At 46.7% G+C, this 18742-nt stretch overlaps 1 protein-coding gene across 2 annotated transcripts in view; it reads right to left on the bottom strand.

The window, feature by feature from the left end:
• LOC112257310 (YTH domain-containing protein 1-like) overlaps positions 1-18742 on the bottom strand; it is a 37808-nt gene that overhangs the window by 11973 nt on the left and 7093 nt on the right. For both annotated transcript variants that reach the window (XM_042326388.1, XM_042326390.1), the window contains exons 5-9: positions 18378-18526; positions 17918-18026; positions 17618-17735; positions 15062-15146; positions 7812-7981 (exon numbers count right to left, since the gene is read on the bottom strand). In XM_042326388.1, the coding sequence (XP_042182322.1) occupies positions 7812-7981; positions 15062-15146; positions 17618-17735; positions 17918-18026; positions 18378-18526 (631 nt within the window). The remainder of the gene's footprint in view (positions 1-7811; positions 7982-15061; positions 15147-17617; positions 17736-17917; positions 18027-18377; positions 18527-18742) is intronic.

Here is an 18742-nt window from a genome sequence, read left to right on the forward strand (position 1 = left end):
ACATCCCAGTAGCCCTATAACAGATACAGCACAACATCCCAGTAGCCCTATAACAGATACAGCACAACATCCCCCTATAACATCATAGCCCTATAACAGATATAACAGCACAACATCCCAGTAGCCCTATAACAGATACAGCACAAACATCCCAGTAGCCCTATAACAGATACAGCACAACATCCCAGTAGCCCTATAACAGATACAGCACAACATCCCAGTAGCCCTATAACAGATACAGTACAACATCCCAGTAGCCCTATAACAGATACAGCACAACATCCCAGTAGCCCTATAACAGATACAGCACAACATCCCAGTAGCCCTATAACAGATACAGTACAACATCCCAGTAGCCCTATAACAGATACAGTACAACATCCCAGTAGCCCTATAACAGATACAGTACAACATCCTAGTAGCCCTATAACAGATACAGTACAACATCCTAGTAGCCCTATAACAGATACAGCACAACATCCCAGTAGCCCTATCATAGATACAGCACAACATCCCAGTAGCCCTATAACATCATAGATACAGCACAACATCCCAGTAGCCCTATAACATCATAGATACAGCACAACATCCTAGTAGCCCTATAACATCCCAGTAGCCCTATAACATCAGATACAGCACAACATCCCAGTAGCCCTATAACAGATACAGCACAACATCCTAGTAGCCCTATAACATCATAGATACAGCACAACATCCTAGTAGCCCTATAACATCATAGATACAGCACAACATCCTAGTAGCCCTATAACATCCCAGTAGCCCTATAACATCATAGATACAGTACAACATCCCAGTAGCCCTATAACATCATAGATACAGCACAACATCCCAGTAGCCCTATAACATCCCAGTAGCCCTATAACATCCCAGTAGCCCTATAACATCCCAGTAGCCCTATAACATCCCAGTAGCCCTATAACATCCCAGTAGCCCTATAACATCAGATACAGCACAACATCCCAGTAGCCCTATAACAGATACAGCACAACATCCTAGTAGCCCTATAACATCATAGATACAGCACAACATCCTAGTAGCCCTATAACATCATAGATACAGCACAACATCCTAGTAGCCCTATAACATCCCAGTAGCCCTATAACATCAGATACAGCACAACATCCCAGTAGCCCTATATCATAGATACAGCACAACATCCCAGTAGCCCTATAACATCAGATACAGCACAACATCCCAGTAGCCCTATAACATCCCAGTAGCCCTATAACATCATAGATACAGCACAGCATCCCAGTAGCCCTATAACATCATAGATACAGCACAGCATCCCAGTAGCCCTATAACAGATACAGCACAACATCCTAGTAGCCCTATAACATCATAGATACAGCACAACATCCCAGTAGCCCTATAACAGATACAGCACAACATCCTAGTAGCCCTATAACATCATAGATACAGTACAACATCCTAGTAGCCCTATAACATCATAGATACAGCACAACATCCCAGTAGCCCTATAACATCATCATATCCCAGTAGCCCTATAACAGATACAACAACCCTAGTAGCCCTATAACATCATAGATACAGCACAACATCCCAGTAGCCCTATAACAGATACAGCACAACATCCTAGTAGCCCTATAACATCATAGATACAGCACAACATCCCAGTAGCCCTATAACAGATACAGCACAACATCCTAGTAGCCCTATAACATCATAGATACAGCACAACATCCCAGTAGCCCTATAACAGATACAGCACAACATCCTAGTAGCCCTATAACATCATAGATACAGTACAACATCCCAGTAGCCCTATAACAGAGCACAGCCCTTTAATATCCTAATACAAACATTTCTGAAGCAATCTGAACAGATTATTCCATAACACAATTAACAGATTGAGAAATAAGGTGATTTAGGCTATATCGCTTGTCATATCGCTTGTCATATCGCCTGTCATATCGCCTGTCATATCGCCATTGTATCCACCTCCAGAAAAGGGTGGAAACTTTTTTCATGTCCAAAACTGAGGATTTCATTGAATGTTTTGATATTATATTCTCAATGACATTTTACTGCTTGTAGACAGTTATACTGAGCTGACTATCACCCATTATATTCTCAATGACATTTTACTGCTTGTAGACAGCTAATTCACCAGTTAGTTCCATGCAGTTAATTCACCAGTTAGTTCCATGCATCTAATTCACCAGTAGGTTCCATGCAGCTAATTCACCAGTTAGTTCCATGCATCTTCATTAAGCATGATGTTTACAGTAGATTAACTCGAGGTACATCCTTGTTAGATATAAAAATAAAAAATATATAAAAAAAGATGTTTGGGACATCTGTTATTTACCTCCTTGGCATCCATCTTTGGGAGTTGGCCCATGTTTTTGATAAAATAATTTAAATGTTGAAAGATAATGATTAAATAATTCCACTCTGAAACCTTATTGTATGAAATTGATTAGAATCATAAAATTATAATTTGATGATGTGTGTAGTTTTAGTCAGAATTAGGTTAAACAATGTATCTGCATTAGTGGAAAAACACAGACTGTCTGAGCAAGGTGTAGTTTAGGATTTGAACTTGTATGTGTGTGTGGGTCGAAGAAAAAAAACGAGAACAGTTAAACTGTGTTTGGACCGACCTGGCTAGGCCTCTGAGGAACCTATGATAGCATAAGGAGTACTTCTCAAGGTTTCCCTCATCTCGGGGGAATGGAACTGTCGGCTGGGTAGTGATACACAGTGGTGAGAACTACGGAGAAGGATAAAACTCACCTACTGTTTGTGTGGAAGTATGTGCGTAGGATACCTACTGTTTGTGTGGAAGTATGTGAGTAGGATACCTACTGTTTGTGTGGAAGTATGTGATTAGGATACCTACTGTTTGTGTGGAAGTATGTGATTAGGATACCTACTGTTTGTGTGGAAGTATGTGATTAGGATACCTACTGTTTGTGTGGAAGTATGTGATTAGGATACCTACTGTTTGTGTGGAAGTATGTGATTAGGATACCTACTGTTTGTGTGGAAGTATGTGCGCAGCTATAAAATGGATGTCTTTGTATAATGGACTATAGAACGTTCTCTGAATAAACAGTACTCATCTTTTGCATAAGCTGATTATTATGAAAATTCTCATGACAGTTTAAGTACATTTCTACGTTATCCAATAATGAGCTAGAAACTGTATTCTCTGCATTAAACCAGTACAGTTATTGCTTCTGACTAGCAATCAATATAACAATTAAACCAATTTATATCATGGCATTGTTGAATACTCCTTTCTGATTGGCTTGAAGGGCATTCTAGAGCGTGCATTATTTCCCTATAACGCACAGTATATTTGCATGGTGGAATTCAATGGCTATAGTTCACTTTTACATATTTTGTTTGAGCAGCTTTTGAAAGTAAAAGTTTAATTGAAAACAGTATTGTTAAATTCGATTTTCGTAATAGCAAGCTAGTACTGATGGTTTGGTTAGCTAAAGTAGCGAGTGTTAGGTTACCACGGCTACTACTGTAACTATCTAGTAAACTCGCTAGCTACTTCAGTGGATGTTGGAAGACATTTCTATATAGCCATGGTATAAAAGGGATAATCGACTCGGGGCTCTATACGTTCTCTGGAAAATAATATAAGTCCATAAAGCCCTGAGTTGATTATCCCGTACATAGTCACAGCTTCTGACTAGCCATCAACATCAAAAACATACGCACTGAAACGCCACACCTACCATGTTCAATTAAAAATCAACCAGATAGTTAAAAGACATTTAAAACAGCCGAGTTAACTGTCACCAGGTAAATTAGTAAGAGCTGGTTAAAATGGTAACATACCGCTTTCTTGTAGTTGTGTTACCGTTGCTCGTTAAGTAATCAAAAGTTCATATAGACAGTCCATCTTATGGTTTAGGGTCTACAGCCACAAATACATGACAAGGAGGGGCCTGGCTGAGAGGGCAAAGAAGGGGCTGATTGAGTCAGTCCATTGCAATCAAAACAAAACAAAAACCGGAGGATGAGCTTCACTTCGGCCGTTTTATAAACCAAAAGGTGACCGACCCGCTTTGGCTTAGATTTTCCCTTCCTTGTGGTGTCATTCTCAGTTCATTAAGGCCTTAAAAAAGGGAAAGAGGTGGGTTTGTATCACTCTGCCTCTGGGTCTCCTCCTAACTAACACTCCTGCCCTTTAGGTCGGGGTATGGAAACACTCCTGCCCTTTAGGTCGGGGTATGGAAACACTCCTGTCCTAGTCCTTTAGGTTTCCCAAACCACCTAATTGCCAACAGAAGATCCCCTCACATGACCAGGTTCCCAAGTCCCCTTACATGACCAGGTTCCCAAGTCCCCTCACATGACCAGGTCCCCTTACATGACCAGGTTCCCAAGTCCCCTCACATGACTAGGTTCCCAAGTCCCCTCACATGACTAGGTTCCCAAGTCCCCTCACATGACTAGGTTCCCAAGTCCCCTCACATGACTAGGTTCCCAAGTCCCCTCACATGACTAGGTTCCCAAGTCCCCTCACATGACTAGGTTCCCAAGTCCCCTCACATGACCCCTAGACTAGGTTCCCAAGTCCCCTCACATGACTAGGTTCCCAAGTCCCCTCACATGACTAGGTTCCCAAGTCCCCTCACATGACTAGGTTCCCAAGTCCCCTCACATGACTAGGTTCCCAAGTCCCCACATGACTAGGTTCCCAAGTCCCCTCACATGACTAGGTTCCCAAGTCCCCCCCTCACATGACTAGGTTCCCAAGTCCCCTCACATGACTAGGTTCCCAAGTCCCCTCACATGACTAGGTTCCCAAGTCCCCTCACATGACTAGGTTCCCAAGTCCCCTCACATGACTAGGTTCCCAAGTCCCCTCACATGACTAGGTTCCCAAGTCCCCTCACATGACTAGGTTCCCAAGTCCCCTCACATGACTAGGTTCCCAAGTCCCCTCACATGACTAGGTTCCCAAGTCCCCTCACATGACTAGGTTCCCAAGTCCCCATGACTCACATGACTAGGTTCCCAAGTCCCCTCACATGACTAGGTTCCCAAGTCCCCTCACCTGACTAGGTTCCCAAGTCCCCTCACATGACTAGGTTCCCTCCCCTCACATGACCAGGTTCCCAAGTCCCCTCACATGACTAGGTTCCCAAGTCCCCTCACATGACTAGGTTCCCAAGTCCCCTCACATGACTAGGTTCCCAAGTCCCCTCATGACTAGGTTCCCAAGTCCCCTCACATGACCATGTCCCCTCACATGACCAGGTCCCCAAGTCCCCTTACATGACCAGGTCCCCAAGTCCCCTCACATGACTACATGACCAGGTTCCCAAGTCCCCAAGACTAGGTTCCCAAGTCCCCTCACATGACCAGGTTCCCAAGTCCCCTCACATGACCAGGTTCCCCCCTCACATGACCAGGTTCCCTCCATGACCAGGTTCCCTTACATGACCAGGTCCCCTCACATGACCAGGTTCCCCCCCTCACATGACCAGGTCCCCCCCATGACCAGGTTCCCAAGTCCCCTGACAGGTTCCCTTACATGACCAGGTTCCCAAGTCCCCTGACCACCCCATGACCAGGTCCCCAAGTCCCCTTACATGACCAGGTTCCCAAGTCCCCTCACATGACCAGGTTCCCTCACATGACCAGGTTCCCAAGTCCCGTTACATGACCAGGTCCCCTTACATGACCAGGTTCATAAGTCCCCTCACATGGTCAGGTCCCCAGGTCCCCTTACATGACCAGGTTCATAAGTCTCATATATGACCAGGTTCCCAAGTCCCCTCACATGACCAGGTCCATAAGTCTCATATATGACCAGGTCCATAAGTCCCATATATGACCAGGTCCATAAGTCTCATATATGACCAGGTTCCCAAGTCCCCTCACATGACCAGGTCCATAAGTCTCATATATGACCAGGTCCATAAGTCTCATATATGACCAGGTCCATAAGTCTCATATATGACCAGGTTCATAAGTCTCATATATGACCAGGTTCATAAGTCTCATATATGACCAGGTTCATAAGTCTCATATATGACCAGGTTCATAAGTCTCATATATGACCAGGTTCCCAGGTCCCCTCACATATGACCAGGTTCCCAGGTCCCCTCACATGACCAGGTCTCCCCTACATGACCAGGTTCCCTTATAAGTCTCCCTCATATGACCAGGTTCATAAGTCCCATATATGACCAGGTTCATACCAGGTCCCCTCAAGTCCCCTCATATGACCAGGTTCCCAAGTCCCCTCACATGACCAGGTTCATAAGTCCCCTCACATGACCAGGTTCCCAGACCAGGTTCACATATGACCAGGTCCCAGACCAGGTCCCCTCACATGACCAGGTTCCCAGGTTCCCAGGTCCCCTCACATATGACCAGGTTCCCAGGTCCCCTGGCCAGGTCCCCAGGTCCCCTTACATGACCAGGTTCCCAGGTCCCCAAGTCACATCCATGACCAGGTTCCCAGGTCCCCTCACATATGACCAGGTTCCCAGGTCCCCTCACATATGACCAGGTTCCCAGGTCCCCTCACATGACCAGGTCCCCAGGTCCCCTCCAGGTCATGACCAGGTCCCCAGGTCCCCTCATATGACCAGGTTCATAAGTCTCATATATGACCAGGTCCATAAGTCTCATATATGACCAGGTTCATAAGTCTCATATATGACCAGGTTCATAAGTCTCATATATGACCAGGTCCATAAGTCTCATATCTGATTAAGTTAATCTCCCCAGGATAGAAAGAAAATACTGTGGGAACCAATTTAAAACAACTTACCTAGAGAAATGCATTCAAGCAGGGAACCTATGGACTATTGATAGGTGTGTATAAACTCAACTAAAACATTGGTGGTTTAATAAGTAGCTAGTGAGGGGGTTCAAATTGAGACTGTATTCATTACAGGGAAAGATCAAGACCCCCAAATTAAAACCGGTTTCTTTACACATCACCACCACGTGCAGACAGAAACAAACCAGACTCAAACTACTAGTACCCTGGTTAGCGCTGGGCCGCAGAGACACCGTGGTTAGCGCTGGGCCGCAGAGACACCCTGGTTAGCGCTGGGCCGCAGAGACACCCTGGTTAGCGCTGGGCCGCAGAGACACCCTGGTTAGCGCTGGGCCGCAGAGACACCGTGGTTAGCGCTGGGCCGCAGAGAGAGACACCGTGGTTAGCGCTGGGCCGCAGAGACACCGTGGTTAGCGCTGGGCCGCAGAGACACCGTGGTTAGCGCTGGGCCGCAGAGACACCGTGGTTAGCGCTGGGCCGCAGAGACACCCTGGTTAGCGCTGGGCCGCAGAGACACCGTGGTTAGCGCTGGGCCGCAGAGACACCGTGGTTGGCGCTGGGCCGCAGAGACACCCTGGTTAGCGCTGGGCCGCAGAGACACCCTGGTTAGCGCTGGGCCGCAGAGACACCGTGGTTAGCGCTGGGCCGCAGAGACACCGTGGTTAGCGCTGGGCCGCAGAGACACCGTGGTTAGCGCTGGGCCGCAGAGACACCGTGGTTAGCGCTGGGCCGCAGAGACACCGTGGTTAGCGCTGGGCCGCAGAGACACCGTGGTTAGCGCTGGGCCGCAGAGACACCGTGGTTAGCGCTGGGCCACAGATAGATCTATCCTCCTCAGAGCTGCTATAAACAGTCCTAGGCAGCAGCCCAGAGGAGTTCAGGTACCCTTCTTCGTGGGGATGTGATGAGAGCAGAGAACTCTGGGAAGGACGGTTAGATGATCACATCAGAACCACTCCGTCATCACAAGAGCTCACTAGCAGTCTAAATAACAATGTCTAACCTTCCCAGGTCGCCTCGGGTGGGCTCTCTGTACGGCGGGCGTCCTCGAGAGCGCGGCTCCGAAGGCATCCTCCTCTTGTGTCGCATTTTATGAATAACTTGATACAAGTTAATGTTCTCGTCCTGGGGGAACGTCACACAGAGCTGCATCCCACACCCCGGCTCCATTTCCTGCAGGGCCGGAAGGGAAGGGGGGGGGACAGATTAGTAGATCAACCCATAGAATCTCTGTGAATCTAAGTTCAAGTTAGTATTCACTAATCACTCCAAACTATTAACCGTTAACCGTTAATTGGTTAGCCGCCAGTCATTCTTTAGGGTCATTTGCACGACAGTGAATAGTTAGCGAGACAAGGGATCAAATGTATTTATAAAGCCCTTCTTACATCAGCTGATATCTCAAAGTGCTGTACAGAAACCCAGCCTAAAACCCCCAAACAGCAAGCAATGCAGGTGTAGAAGCACAGTGACTAGGAAAAACTCCCTAGAAAAGGCCAAAACCTAGGAAGAAACCTAGAGAGGAACCAGGCTATGTGGGGTGGCCAGTCCTCTTCTGGCTGTGCCGGGTGGAGATTATAACAGAACATGGCCAAGATGTTCAAATGTTCATAAAATGACCAGCAGGGTCAAATAATAATAATCACAGTGGTTGTCGAGGGTGCAGCAGGTCAGCACTTCAGGAGGATGGATAGTATGTTCTCTTCATTGGCTAGATGGTGCTTTCAGAAAGTATTCATACCCCTTGACTTATTCCACTTTTTGTCGTGTTATAGCCGGAATTCAAAGTGGTTTAAATAAATAAAAAATCACATAAACACAAACCCACAAAGTGAAAACAAGTTTTTAGAAATGTTTGAAAATTAAATACATAAGTATTCACACCACTGAGTCAATACATTTTCAATGTACCTTTCAATGCAGTGATTGAAGCAGTGAGTCTTTCTGGGTAAATCTCTTAGAGAGTTGCACTCCTGGATTGGTCAATATTTGCATATTCTTTTTAAATTCCTCCAAGTGCTGATCAGTGCTTGACACTAATTTTTCAAGTCTTGCTATAGATTCTCAAGGCCAAAAATCTAGTTCAATCAAAACTGGTAACGAGGCCATTCAAGGAACATTCAACGTTGCCTTGGTAAGCAACTCCAGTGTAGATTTGACCTTGTGTTTAAAGTTATTGTCCTTCTGAAAGGTGAATTTGTCTCCCCAGTGTAGATTTGACCTTGTGTTTAAAGTTATTGTCCTTCTGAAAGGTGAATTTGTCTCCCCAGTGTAGATTTGACCTTGTGTTTAAAGTTATTGTCCTTCTGAAAGGTGAATTTGTCTCCCCAGTGTAGATTTGACCTTGTGTTTAAGGTTATTGTCCTTCTGAAAGGTGAATTTGTCTCCCCAGTGTAGATTTGACCTTGTGTTTAGGGTTATTGTCCTTCTGAAAGGTGAATTTGTCTCCCCAGTGTAGATTTGACCTTGTGTTTAAGGTTATTGTCCTTCTGAAAGGTGAATTTGTCTCCCCAGTGTAGATTTGACCTTGTGTTTAAGGTTATTGTCCTTCTGAAAGGTGAATTTGTCTCCCCAGTGTCTTTCTTTTTAGGGAGTGGCTCCTAATCTGTGAACAGACCTTTTATTTCCGAGGCTCTGTATCCGTGAGTGAGTGAAATCTTGCAGTATCTTGTGGGAATTTGGGACTGTAACCAGATTAGAATAGATACATACCGGTAGTTAAATCAGAGTTAAAATGACAAGAAAATATTTGCAATTTCACTAAAAAACAAACCAAAACATCAACAGCCACTACAATGTTGAAACATGACTTTGTCATGAGTTCAATCCCATTTGCTTAATTTTGCAGACCACACAACCAGATGGGAAGGTGTATCGCTGCAGAATGCTGTGGTAGCCATGCTGGTTAAGTGTGCCTTGAATTCTAAATAAATCACAGACAGGGTCACCAGCAAAGCACCCCCACACCATCACACCTCCTCCTCCATGCTTCACGGTGGGAACCACACATGCAGAGATCATCTGTTAACCTACTCTGCGTCTCACAAGAACACGATGATTGGAACCAAAAATCACAAATTTGGACTCAGAATAAAAAGGACAGATTTCCACCGGTCTAATGTCCATTGCTCATGTTTCTTGGCCCAAGCAAGTCTCTTCTTCTTATTGGTATCCTTTAGTAGTGGTTTCTTTGTAGCAATTCGACCATGAAGGCCTGATTCACGCAGTCTCCTCTGAACAGGTGATGTTGAGTTGTGTCTGTTAATTGAACTCTGTGAACCATTTATTTGGGGTGCAATTTCTGAGGCTGGTAACTAATGAACTTCTCCTCTGCTCCAGAGGTAACTCAGGGTCTTCCTTTCCTGTGGCGGTCCTCATGGCGCTTGATGGTTTTTGCGACTGCACGTGAAGAAACTTTAAAAGTTATTGATATTTTCTGCATTGACTGACCTTCATGCCTTAAACTAATGATGGACTGTCGTTTCTCTTTGCTTATTTTAACACTTGTTTGGTTTCTACATGATTCCATACGTTATTTTATAGTTTTGATGTCTTCACTATTATTCTACAATGAGAGTCAAGACAAGTCTAAGTCATCACTAGTTACCACAGCCACAAAGTTTTTAAAAAACACACAAAAAAACAGGCCTATTTCTACCATTTTACTTAAGGGAGTTAGGCTTTAACCTGTTTGTTAGATCCATGAACACTGTCTCCATTTATTTCTTGCGCAAGAACTACGAGCCAAATGTCAGAGAAATTGTGGACTAATATGCAGTGTATTGACAGCTATTCTGTCATATGCTTTTTTTTCTTTTCTTTTTTACTCAAGATAATGGAGATGACGTCAGTGCTGTAACTAACTACTTGTGAACGTATGTGAACTGACTGTTATTAACTACTGAGAATTGCATGAGAACTGCATCTGTGAATGTGCCAGTGTTGTTGCGTCCCCTGGGACAGTCCATCCTCGGTTTAATGTTGACACAACACCAGAGTCGGTCGACCATCTTTAACTGGTCCTGCCATACAAACAAGAGTTTATAACACCTAACAGACAGGGGTATAACATGTCGAGATTCATTTTCAAATTTGTTAAATACTTTTATGGTGCCTATTGCTTTTGTTGTTTTCACATTTACTGATAATTTCAAAATAATTTCAAAATCTAATTGAAAAGAAGTTTGTTCTCTGCCCACTTCATTTTATGGATAAAAAAAATCTTATATGAAAGAGGGGCGGCAGGGTAGCCTAGTGGTTAGAGTGTAGAGGCGGCAGGTAGCCTAGTGGTTAGAGTGTAGAGGCGGCAGGGTGGCCTAGTGGTTAGAGTGTAGAGGAGGCAGGGTGGCCTAGTGGTTAGAGTGTAGAGGAGGCAGGGTGGCCTAGTGGTTAGAGTGTAGAGGAGGCAGGGTGGCCTAGTGGTTAGAGTGTAGAGGAGGCAGGGTGGCCTAGTGGTTAGAGTGTAGAGGAGGCAGGGTGGCCTAGTGGTTAGAGTGTAGAGGAGGCAGGGTGGCCTAGTGGTTAGAGTGTAGAGGCGGCAGGGTGGCCTAGTGGTTAGAGTGTAGAGGAGGCAGGGTGGCCTAGTGGTTAGAGTGTAGAGGAGGCAGGGTGGCCTAGTGGTTAGAGTGTAGAGGAGGCAGGGTGGCCTAGTGGTTAGAGTGTAGAGGAGGCAGGGTGGCCTAGTGGTTAGAGTGTAGAGGAGGCAGGGTGGCCTAGTGGTTAGAGTGTAGAGGAGGCAGGGTGGCCTAGTGGTTAGAGTGTAGAGGAGGCAGGGTGGCCTAGTGGTTAGAGTGTAGAGGAGGCAGGGTGGCCTAGTGGTTAGAGTGTAGAGGAGGCAGGGTGGCCTAGTGGTTAGAGTGTAGAGGAGGCAGGGTGGCCTAGTGGTTAGAGTGTAGAGGAGGCAGGGTGGCCTAGTGGTTAGAGTGTAGAGGAGGCAGGGTGGCCTAGTGGTTAGAGTGTAGAGGAGGCAGGGTGGCCTAGTGGTTAGAGTGTAGAGGAGGCAGGGTGGCCTAGTGGTTAGAGTGTAGAGGAGGCAGGGTGGCCTAGTGGTTAGAGTGTAGAGGAGGCAGGGTGGCCTAGTGGTTAGAGTGTAGAGGAGGCAGGGTGGCCTAGTGGTTAGAGTGTAGAGGAGGCAGGGTGGCCTAGTGGTTAGAGTGTAGAGGAGGCAGGGTGGCCTAGTGGTTAGAGTGTAGAGGAGGCAGGGTGGCCTAGTGGTTAGAGTGTAGAGGAGGCAGGGTGGCCTAGTGGTTAGAGTGTAGAGGAGGCAGGGTGGCCTAGTGGTTAGAGTGTAGAGGAGGCAGGGTGGCCTAGTGGTTAGAGTGTAGAGGAGGCAGGGTGGCCTAGTGGTTAGAGTGTAGAGGAGGCAGGGTGGCCTAGTGGTTAGAGTGTAGAGGAGGCAGGGTGGCCTAGTGGTTAGAGTGTAGAGGAGGCAGGGTGGCCTAGTGGTTAGAGTGTAGAGGCGGCAGGGTGGCCTAGTGGTTAGAGTGTAGAGGAGGCAGGGTGGCCTAGTGGTTAGAGTGTAGAGGAGGCAGGGTGGCCTAGTGGTTAGAGTGTAGAGGCGGCAGGGTGGCCTAGTGGTTAGAGTGTAGAGGCGGCAGGTAGCCTAGTGGTTAGAGTGTAGAGGAGGCAGGTAGTCTAGTGGTTAGTGTGTAGAGGAGGCAGGGTAGCCTAGTGGTTAGAGTGTAGAGGAGGCAGGGTGGCCTAGTGGTTAGAGTGTAGAGGCGGCAGGGTAGCCTAGTGGTTAGAGTGTAGAGGAGGCAGGTAGCCTAGTGGTTAGAGTGTAGAGGTAGCAGGTAGCCTAGTGGTTAGAGCGTTGGTCTAGTAACTGGAAGGTTGCAAGTTCAAATTAATAACTTCACCATGCTCAAAGGGATATTCAATATCTGCTTTTTTTTAAATGTATTTTTTAAATATATATATATATTTTTTAAATCTACCAATAGGTGCCCTTCTTTGCAAGGCATTGAAAAATCTACCTGGTCTTTGTGGTTGAATCCATTTGAAATTCACCGCTTGACTGAGGGACTTACAGACTAATTGTATATATGTGTGAGGTACAGAGATGAGGTAGTCATTCAAAACTCATATTAAACATGCAAAGTTCATGCAACTTTATTATGTACATGTTTACTCCTGAACTTATTTAGGCTTGTCATAATAAAAAGGGGTTGAATACTTATTCAACTTTTCATGTTTTAATACATTTTCTAAATAACAATTAGACATTATGGGGTATTGTGTGTAGGCCAGTTACCCAAAATGTCCATTTAATCTTTTATAAATTCAGGCTTTAACACATCAAAATGTGGAAAGAGTCAAGGGGTGTGAATACTTTGCTCTGTATAAAGAGGTGAATTAGAAGAGACCGATAGATAGATATATTTCATCTTCAAATGAATGGATTCGGCGATTTCAGCCACACCCGTTGCTGACAGGTGTATAAAATCGAGCACACCGCCATGCAATCTCCATAGACAAACAGTGACCTTACTGAAGAGCTCAGTGACTGTTAACGTGGCACAGTCATAGGATGCCATCTTTCCAACAAGTTAGTTCGGCAAATTTCTGCCCTGCTAGAGCTGCTCCGGTCAAATGCAAGTGCTGTTATTGTGAAGTGGAAATGTCTAGGACCAAAAACGGCTCAGCCGTGAAGTCGTAGGTCACACAAGCTCACAGAACGGGACCGCAGAGTGCTGAAGCAAGTAAAAGTCGTCTGTCCTCGGTTGCAACACTCACTACCGAGTTACAAACTGCCTCTGGAAGCAACGGCAGAACAACTGTTCGTTGGGAGCTTCATGAAATGGGTTTCCATGGCCGAGCAGCTGCACACAAGCCTCAGATCACCATGTGCAATGCCAAGCGTTGGCTGGAGTGGTGTAAAGCTCACTGCCATTGGACTCTGAAGCAGTGGAAACACCTTCTCTGGAGTGATGAATCACACGTCACCTTGTGGCAGTCTAACGGACGAATCTGGGTTTGCGGATGCCAGGAGAATACTAACTGCCCAAATGCAAACTGTAAAGTTTGGTGGAGGGGGAATAATGGTCTGAGGCTGTTTTTTATGGTTTGTCCTAGGCCCCAGTGGAGGGAAAGCTTAGCGCTACAGCATACAATGACATTCTAGATTTCCAATTTTGTGGCAACAGTTTGAGGAAGGTCCTTTCCTGTTTCAGCGTGACAGTGCCCCATTGCACAAAGCGAGGTCCATACAGAAATGGTTTGTCAAGATCGGTGTGGAAGAACTTGACTGGCTAACACAGAGCCCTGAACTCAACCCCATCGAACACCTTTGGATAAATTTGAACTGACTGACAACCTCACTAATGCTCGTGGCTGAATGGAGACCCCACAGAATTGTTTTTATTTAACATTTATTTAAACTTTATTTAACTAGTTAAGAACAAACTCTTATTCACCATAACGGCCTACCCCGGCCAAATCCGGATGGGCCAATTGTGCGCCGCCCTATGGGACTCCCCATCACGGTCGGATGTGATACAGCCTGGATTCGAACCAGGGACTGTATTGACGCAATCTTGCACTGAGATGCGGTGCCATAGACCGCTGAGCCACTCGGGAGCAACGTTCCAACATCTAGTGGAAAGCCTTCCCAGAAGAGTGGAGGCTGTTATAGCAGCAATGTTCCAACATCTAGTGGACAGCCTTCCCAGAAGAGTGGAGGCTGTTATAGCAGCAATGTTCCAACATCTAGTGGAAAGCCTTCCCAGAAGAGTGGAGGCTGTTATAGCAGCAATGTTCCAACATCTAGTGGACAGCCTTCCCAGAAGAGTGGAGGCTGTTATAGCAGCAATGTTCCAACATCTAGTGGAAAGCCTTCCCAGAAGAGTGGAGGCTGTTATAGCAGCAATGTTCCAACATCTAGTGGAAAGCCTTCCCAGAAGAGTGGAGGCTGTTATAGCAGCAATGTTCCAACATCTAGTGGAAAGCCTTCCCAGAAGAGTGGAGGCTGTTATAGCAGCAATGTTCCAACATCTAGTGGAAAGTCTTCCCAGAAGAGTAGAGGCTGTTATAGCAGAAAAGGGGAGGACCAACACCTTATTTATGCCCATGATTTTGGAATGAGATGTTCGACAGAGCAGGTGTCCACATACTATTGGTCACGTAGTGTATATAGGATGTGAATTAGAGGAGACAGATGTGGGGACAAATAGAATGGAAGGTCACAGGGCGGGGTCGCACTGCGACTGGAACTGATTGACTCATGGATAGAAATGATTAATCAATAATGTTTACCTGTCCGTCTCGGCCGATCTTTACAGGCTTGTGTTCGTTCCACGAGTTGGAGAGGTGAGCCGTTTTAGTGAACGGCAACTCGCGTCTGAAAACAGAAATGGTTTAGAGCAGGAGTCTTAAAAACAGGTCTGGGACGACAAGTGGTCAGGGTGGCCTAGTGGTTAGAGTGTAAATGGTTTAGAGCAGGAGTCTTAAAAACAGGTCTGGGACGACAAGTGGTCAGGGTGGCCTAGTGGTTAGAGTGTAAATGGTTTAGAGCAGGAGTCTTAAAAACAGGTCTGGGACGACAAGTGGTCAGGGTGGCCTAGTGGTTAGAGTGTAAATGGTTTAGAGCAGGAGTCTTAAAAACAGGTCTGGGACGACAAGTGGTCAGGGTGGCCTAGTGGTTAGAGTGTAAATGGTTTAGAGCAGGAGTCTTAAAAACAGGTCTGGGACGACAAGTGGTCAGGGTGGCCTAGTGGTTAGAGTGTAAATGGTTTAGAGCAGGAGTCTTAAAAACAGGTCTGGGACGACAAGTGGTCAGGGTGGCCTAGTGGTTAGAGTGTAAATGGTTTAGAGCAGGAGTCTTAAAAACAGGTCTGGGACGACAAGTGGTCAGGGTGGCCTAGTGGTTAGAGTGTAGAGGCGGCAGGGTAGCCAAGTGGTTAGAGTGTAAATGGTTTAGAGCAGGAGTCTTAAAAACAGGTCTGGGACGACAAGTGGTCAGGGTGGCCTAGTGGTTAGAGTGTAGAGGCGGCAGGGTAGCCAAGTGGTTAGAGTGTAAATGGTTTAGAGCAGGAGTCTTAAAAACAGGTCTGGGACGACAAGTGGTCAGGGTGGCCTAGTGGTTAGAGTGTAGAGGCGGCAGGGTAGCCAAAATGGTTTAGAGCAGGAGTCTTAAAAACAGGTCTGGGACGACAAGTGGTCAGGGTGGCCTAGTGGTTAGAGTGCAGGGTGGCCTAGTGGTTAGAGTGCAGGGTGGCCTAGTGGTTAGAAACAGGTGGCCTGGTGGTTAGAGTGCAGGGTGGCCTAGTGGTTAGAGTGCAGGGTGGCCTAGTGGTTAGAGTGCAGGGTGGCCTAGTGGTTAGAGTGTAAATGGTTTAGAGCAGGATGCAGAAGTCTTAAAAACAGGTCTGGGACGACAAAACACCAAGGGGTCTCTTTAGGGGCGGCAGGGTGGCCTAGTGGTTATAGTGTCGAGGCGGCAGGGTGGCCTAGTGGTTAGAGTGTAGGGTAGCCTAGTGGTTAGTGTGTAAGCCTATGGTTTGTAGAGGTGGCAGGATAGCCTAGTGGTTAGAGTCTTAAAGCGTAGCCTAGTGGTTAGAGTGTGGGCGGCAGCGTAGCCTAGTGGTTAGAGTGTAGAGGCGGCAGGGTGGCCTAGTGGTTAGAGTGTGGGCGGCAGGTAGCCTAGTGGTTAGAGTGTAGAGGCGGCAGGGTAGCCAAGTGGTTAGAGTGTAAATGGTTTAGAGCAGGAGTCTTAAAAACAGGTCTGGGACGACAAGTGGTCAGGGTGGCCTAGTGGTTAGAGTGCAGGGTGGCCTAGTGGTTAGAGTGCAGGGTGGCCTTGGTTAGAGTGCAGGGTGGCCTAGTGGTTAGAGTGCAGGGTGGCCTAGTGGTTAGAGTGCAGGGTGGCCTAGTGGTTAGAGTGTAAATGGTTTAGAGCAGGATGCAGAAGTCTTAAAAACAGGTCTGGGACGACAAAACACCAAGGGGCGTTTAAAAGCTCTTTAGGGGCGGCAGGGTGGCCTAGTGGTTAGAGTGTAGAGGAGGCAGGGTAGCCAAGTGGTTAGAGTGTAGAGGCGGCAGGGTAGCCAAGTGGTTAGTGGTTAGAGTGTAGGGTAGCCTAGTGGTTAGAGTGTAGAGGCGGCAGCGTAGCCTAGTGGTTAGAGTGTAGAGGCGGCAGCGTAGCCTAGTGGTTAGAGTGTAGAGGCGGCAGCGTAGCCTAGTGGTTAGAGTGTAGCCAGGGTGGCCTAGTGGTTAGAGTGTAGAGGCGGCAGTGGTTAGAGTGTAGAGGTGGCAGGGTGGCCTAGTGGTTAGAGTGTAGAGGCGGCAGGGTGGCCTAGTGGTTAGAGTGTAGAGGCGGCAGGGTGGCCTAGTGGTTAGAGTGTAGGGCGGCAGCGTAGCCTAGTGGTTAGAGTGTAGAGGCGGCAGGGTGGCCTAGTGGTTAGAGTGTAGAGGCGGCAGCGTAGCCTAGTGGTTAGAGTGTAGAGGCGGCAGCGTAGCCTAGTGGTTAGAGTGTAGAGGCGGCAGGTAGCCTAGTGGTTAGAGTGTAGGGGCGGCAGGGTAGCCTAGTGGTTAGAGAGTTGGACTAGTAACCGGAAGGTTTCAAGTTCAAATCCCCGAGCTGACAAGGTACAAATCTGTCGTTCTGCCCCTGAACAGGCAGTTAACCCACTGTTCCTAGGCCGTCATTGAAAATAAGAATTTGTTCTTAACTGACTTGCCTAGTAAAATAAAAATTACATGGAGATGATCCATAGAGTTCTTTCAGACTAGGGAAATTGTCCTGTAATTAATTTGTCTGAAGTTACATTGGAATTATAGCTACATTATAAAAAGGCATGGTTTAGGCCTTACCTGCAGATCCAGTCGATCTTGAACACCCCACCCAGCATCTTGGCGTTCATCCCAGCAGGCAGGACCCAGTGGATGGGAGACCCTCCATGATGAGACTCTGAGGACAGCCTGGCAAAACCTGCACACACAGGAGGACACATTCAGTTCACGAGACTTTGTCTCGCCATCTTGCCGCTTTCTGGAGTCAAAAAGGCAATCAACATTTACACAACACTGGGAAAGCTCGAGTCCTGGGGGAGCCTCGACACTTCTGCTGGATGAATGAAACCCATACATACATATTAACCATATGAACTTCACCTTGGAACTTGCCACTCTCCTTGACCGAGAAGACCAGGATGACACTGCGATCGGAACGGAAGGCAGCATTCAGCTTCTTCTCATTAACAGGCAAAGTGGACCACACACCCTGGAAATAACCAAGTCAACATCCAACTGTATTCAACATGGTGAAAGATTTTCATACCAACTTTTACTCGGTACATTTTCTGCAGTTCAAAGGGCATTTGACAGTGTTTTGTACAGTCTTCCTAAGAGACTATGGTTACGTCTATAGTGCACGCACTGACATACAAAGTCCGTAGTAGTTTCACGAGCCAATGCGAACTAGCGCTAGCGCATCGACTGGAAGTCTATAGATACGGTAACATCGCTAACTTCTTTTATACTGCGCACAGAGACATGAAAATGGTATCTGACTCCGGGGATGTAGAACACTGGTATATGCATGCCAGAATTTCCCAGCATCCCTTTAAGATACCTTGGCCTTGGCCAGGGACACGTTCTCATGGTTGTTGCTCTTGATCATGAAGAAGCGGGCGTCTCGTATGACGTACTTCAGCTTGCTGTTCTGGTTCTTGCGGACGGCGCGGACAGACGATGACAGTTTCTCATGCGTTGTCTCAGAACCTGGAGAACACCACACGGTTTTCAAATACATGCAAATAACTTATTCATAGCACAGGGCAAAAAAAACAACAACACTGAGAACAAGAGAAAGATCGATGGATTCTTCAGCAATGAAAAGACATAAAATGGAGAGTGTGCTTTAAGGATATAACAACTCACAGATAAACTTTAGAATCGGGGAACGATGCGTAAGACGCTAGTGCATCAGTTTGCGGG

Source organism: Oncorhynchus tshawytscha, linkage group LG09, assembly GCF_018296145.1.
Source record: "Oncorhynchus tshawytscha isolate Ot180627B linkage group LG09, Otsh_v2.0, whole genome shotgun sequence".
In the NCBI taxonomy this organism is placed as follows: Eukaryota; Metazoa; Chordata; class Actinopteri; order Salmoniformes; family Salmonidae; genus Oncorhynchus; species Oncorhynchus tshawytscha.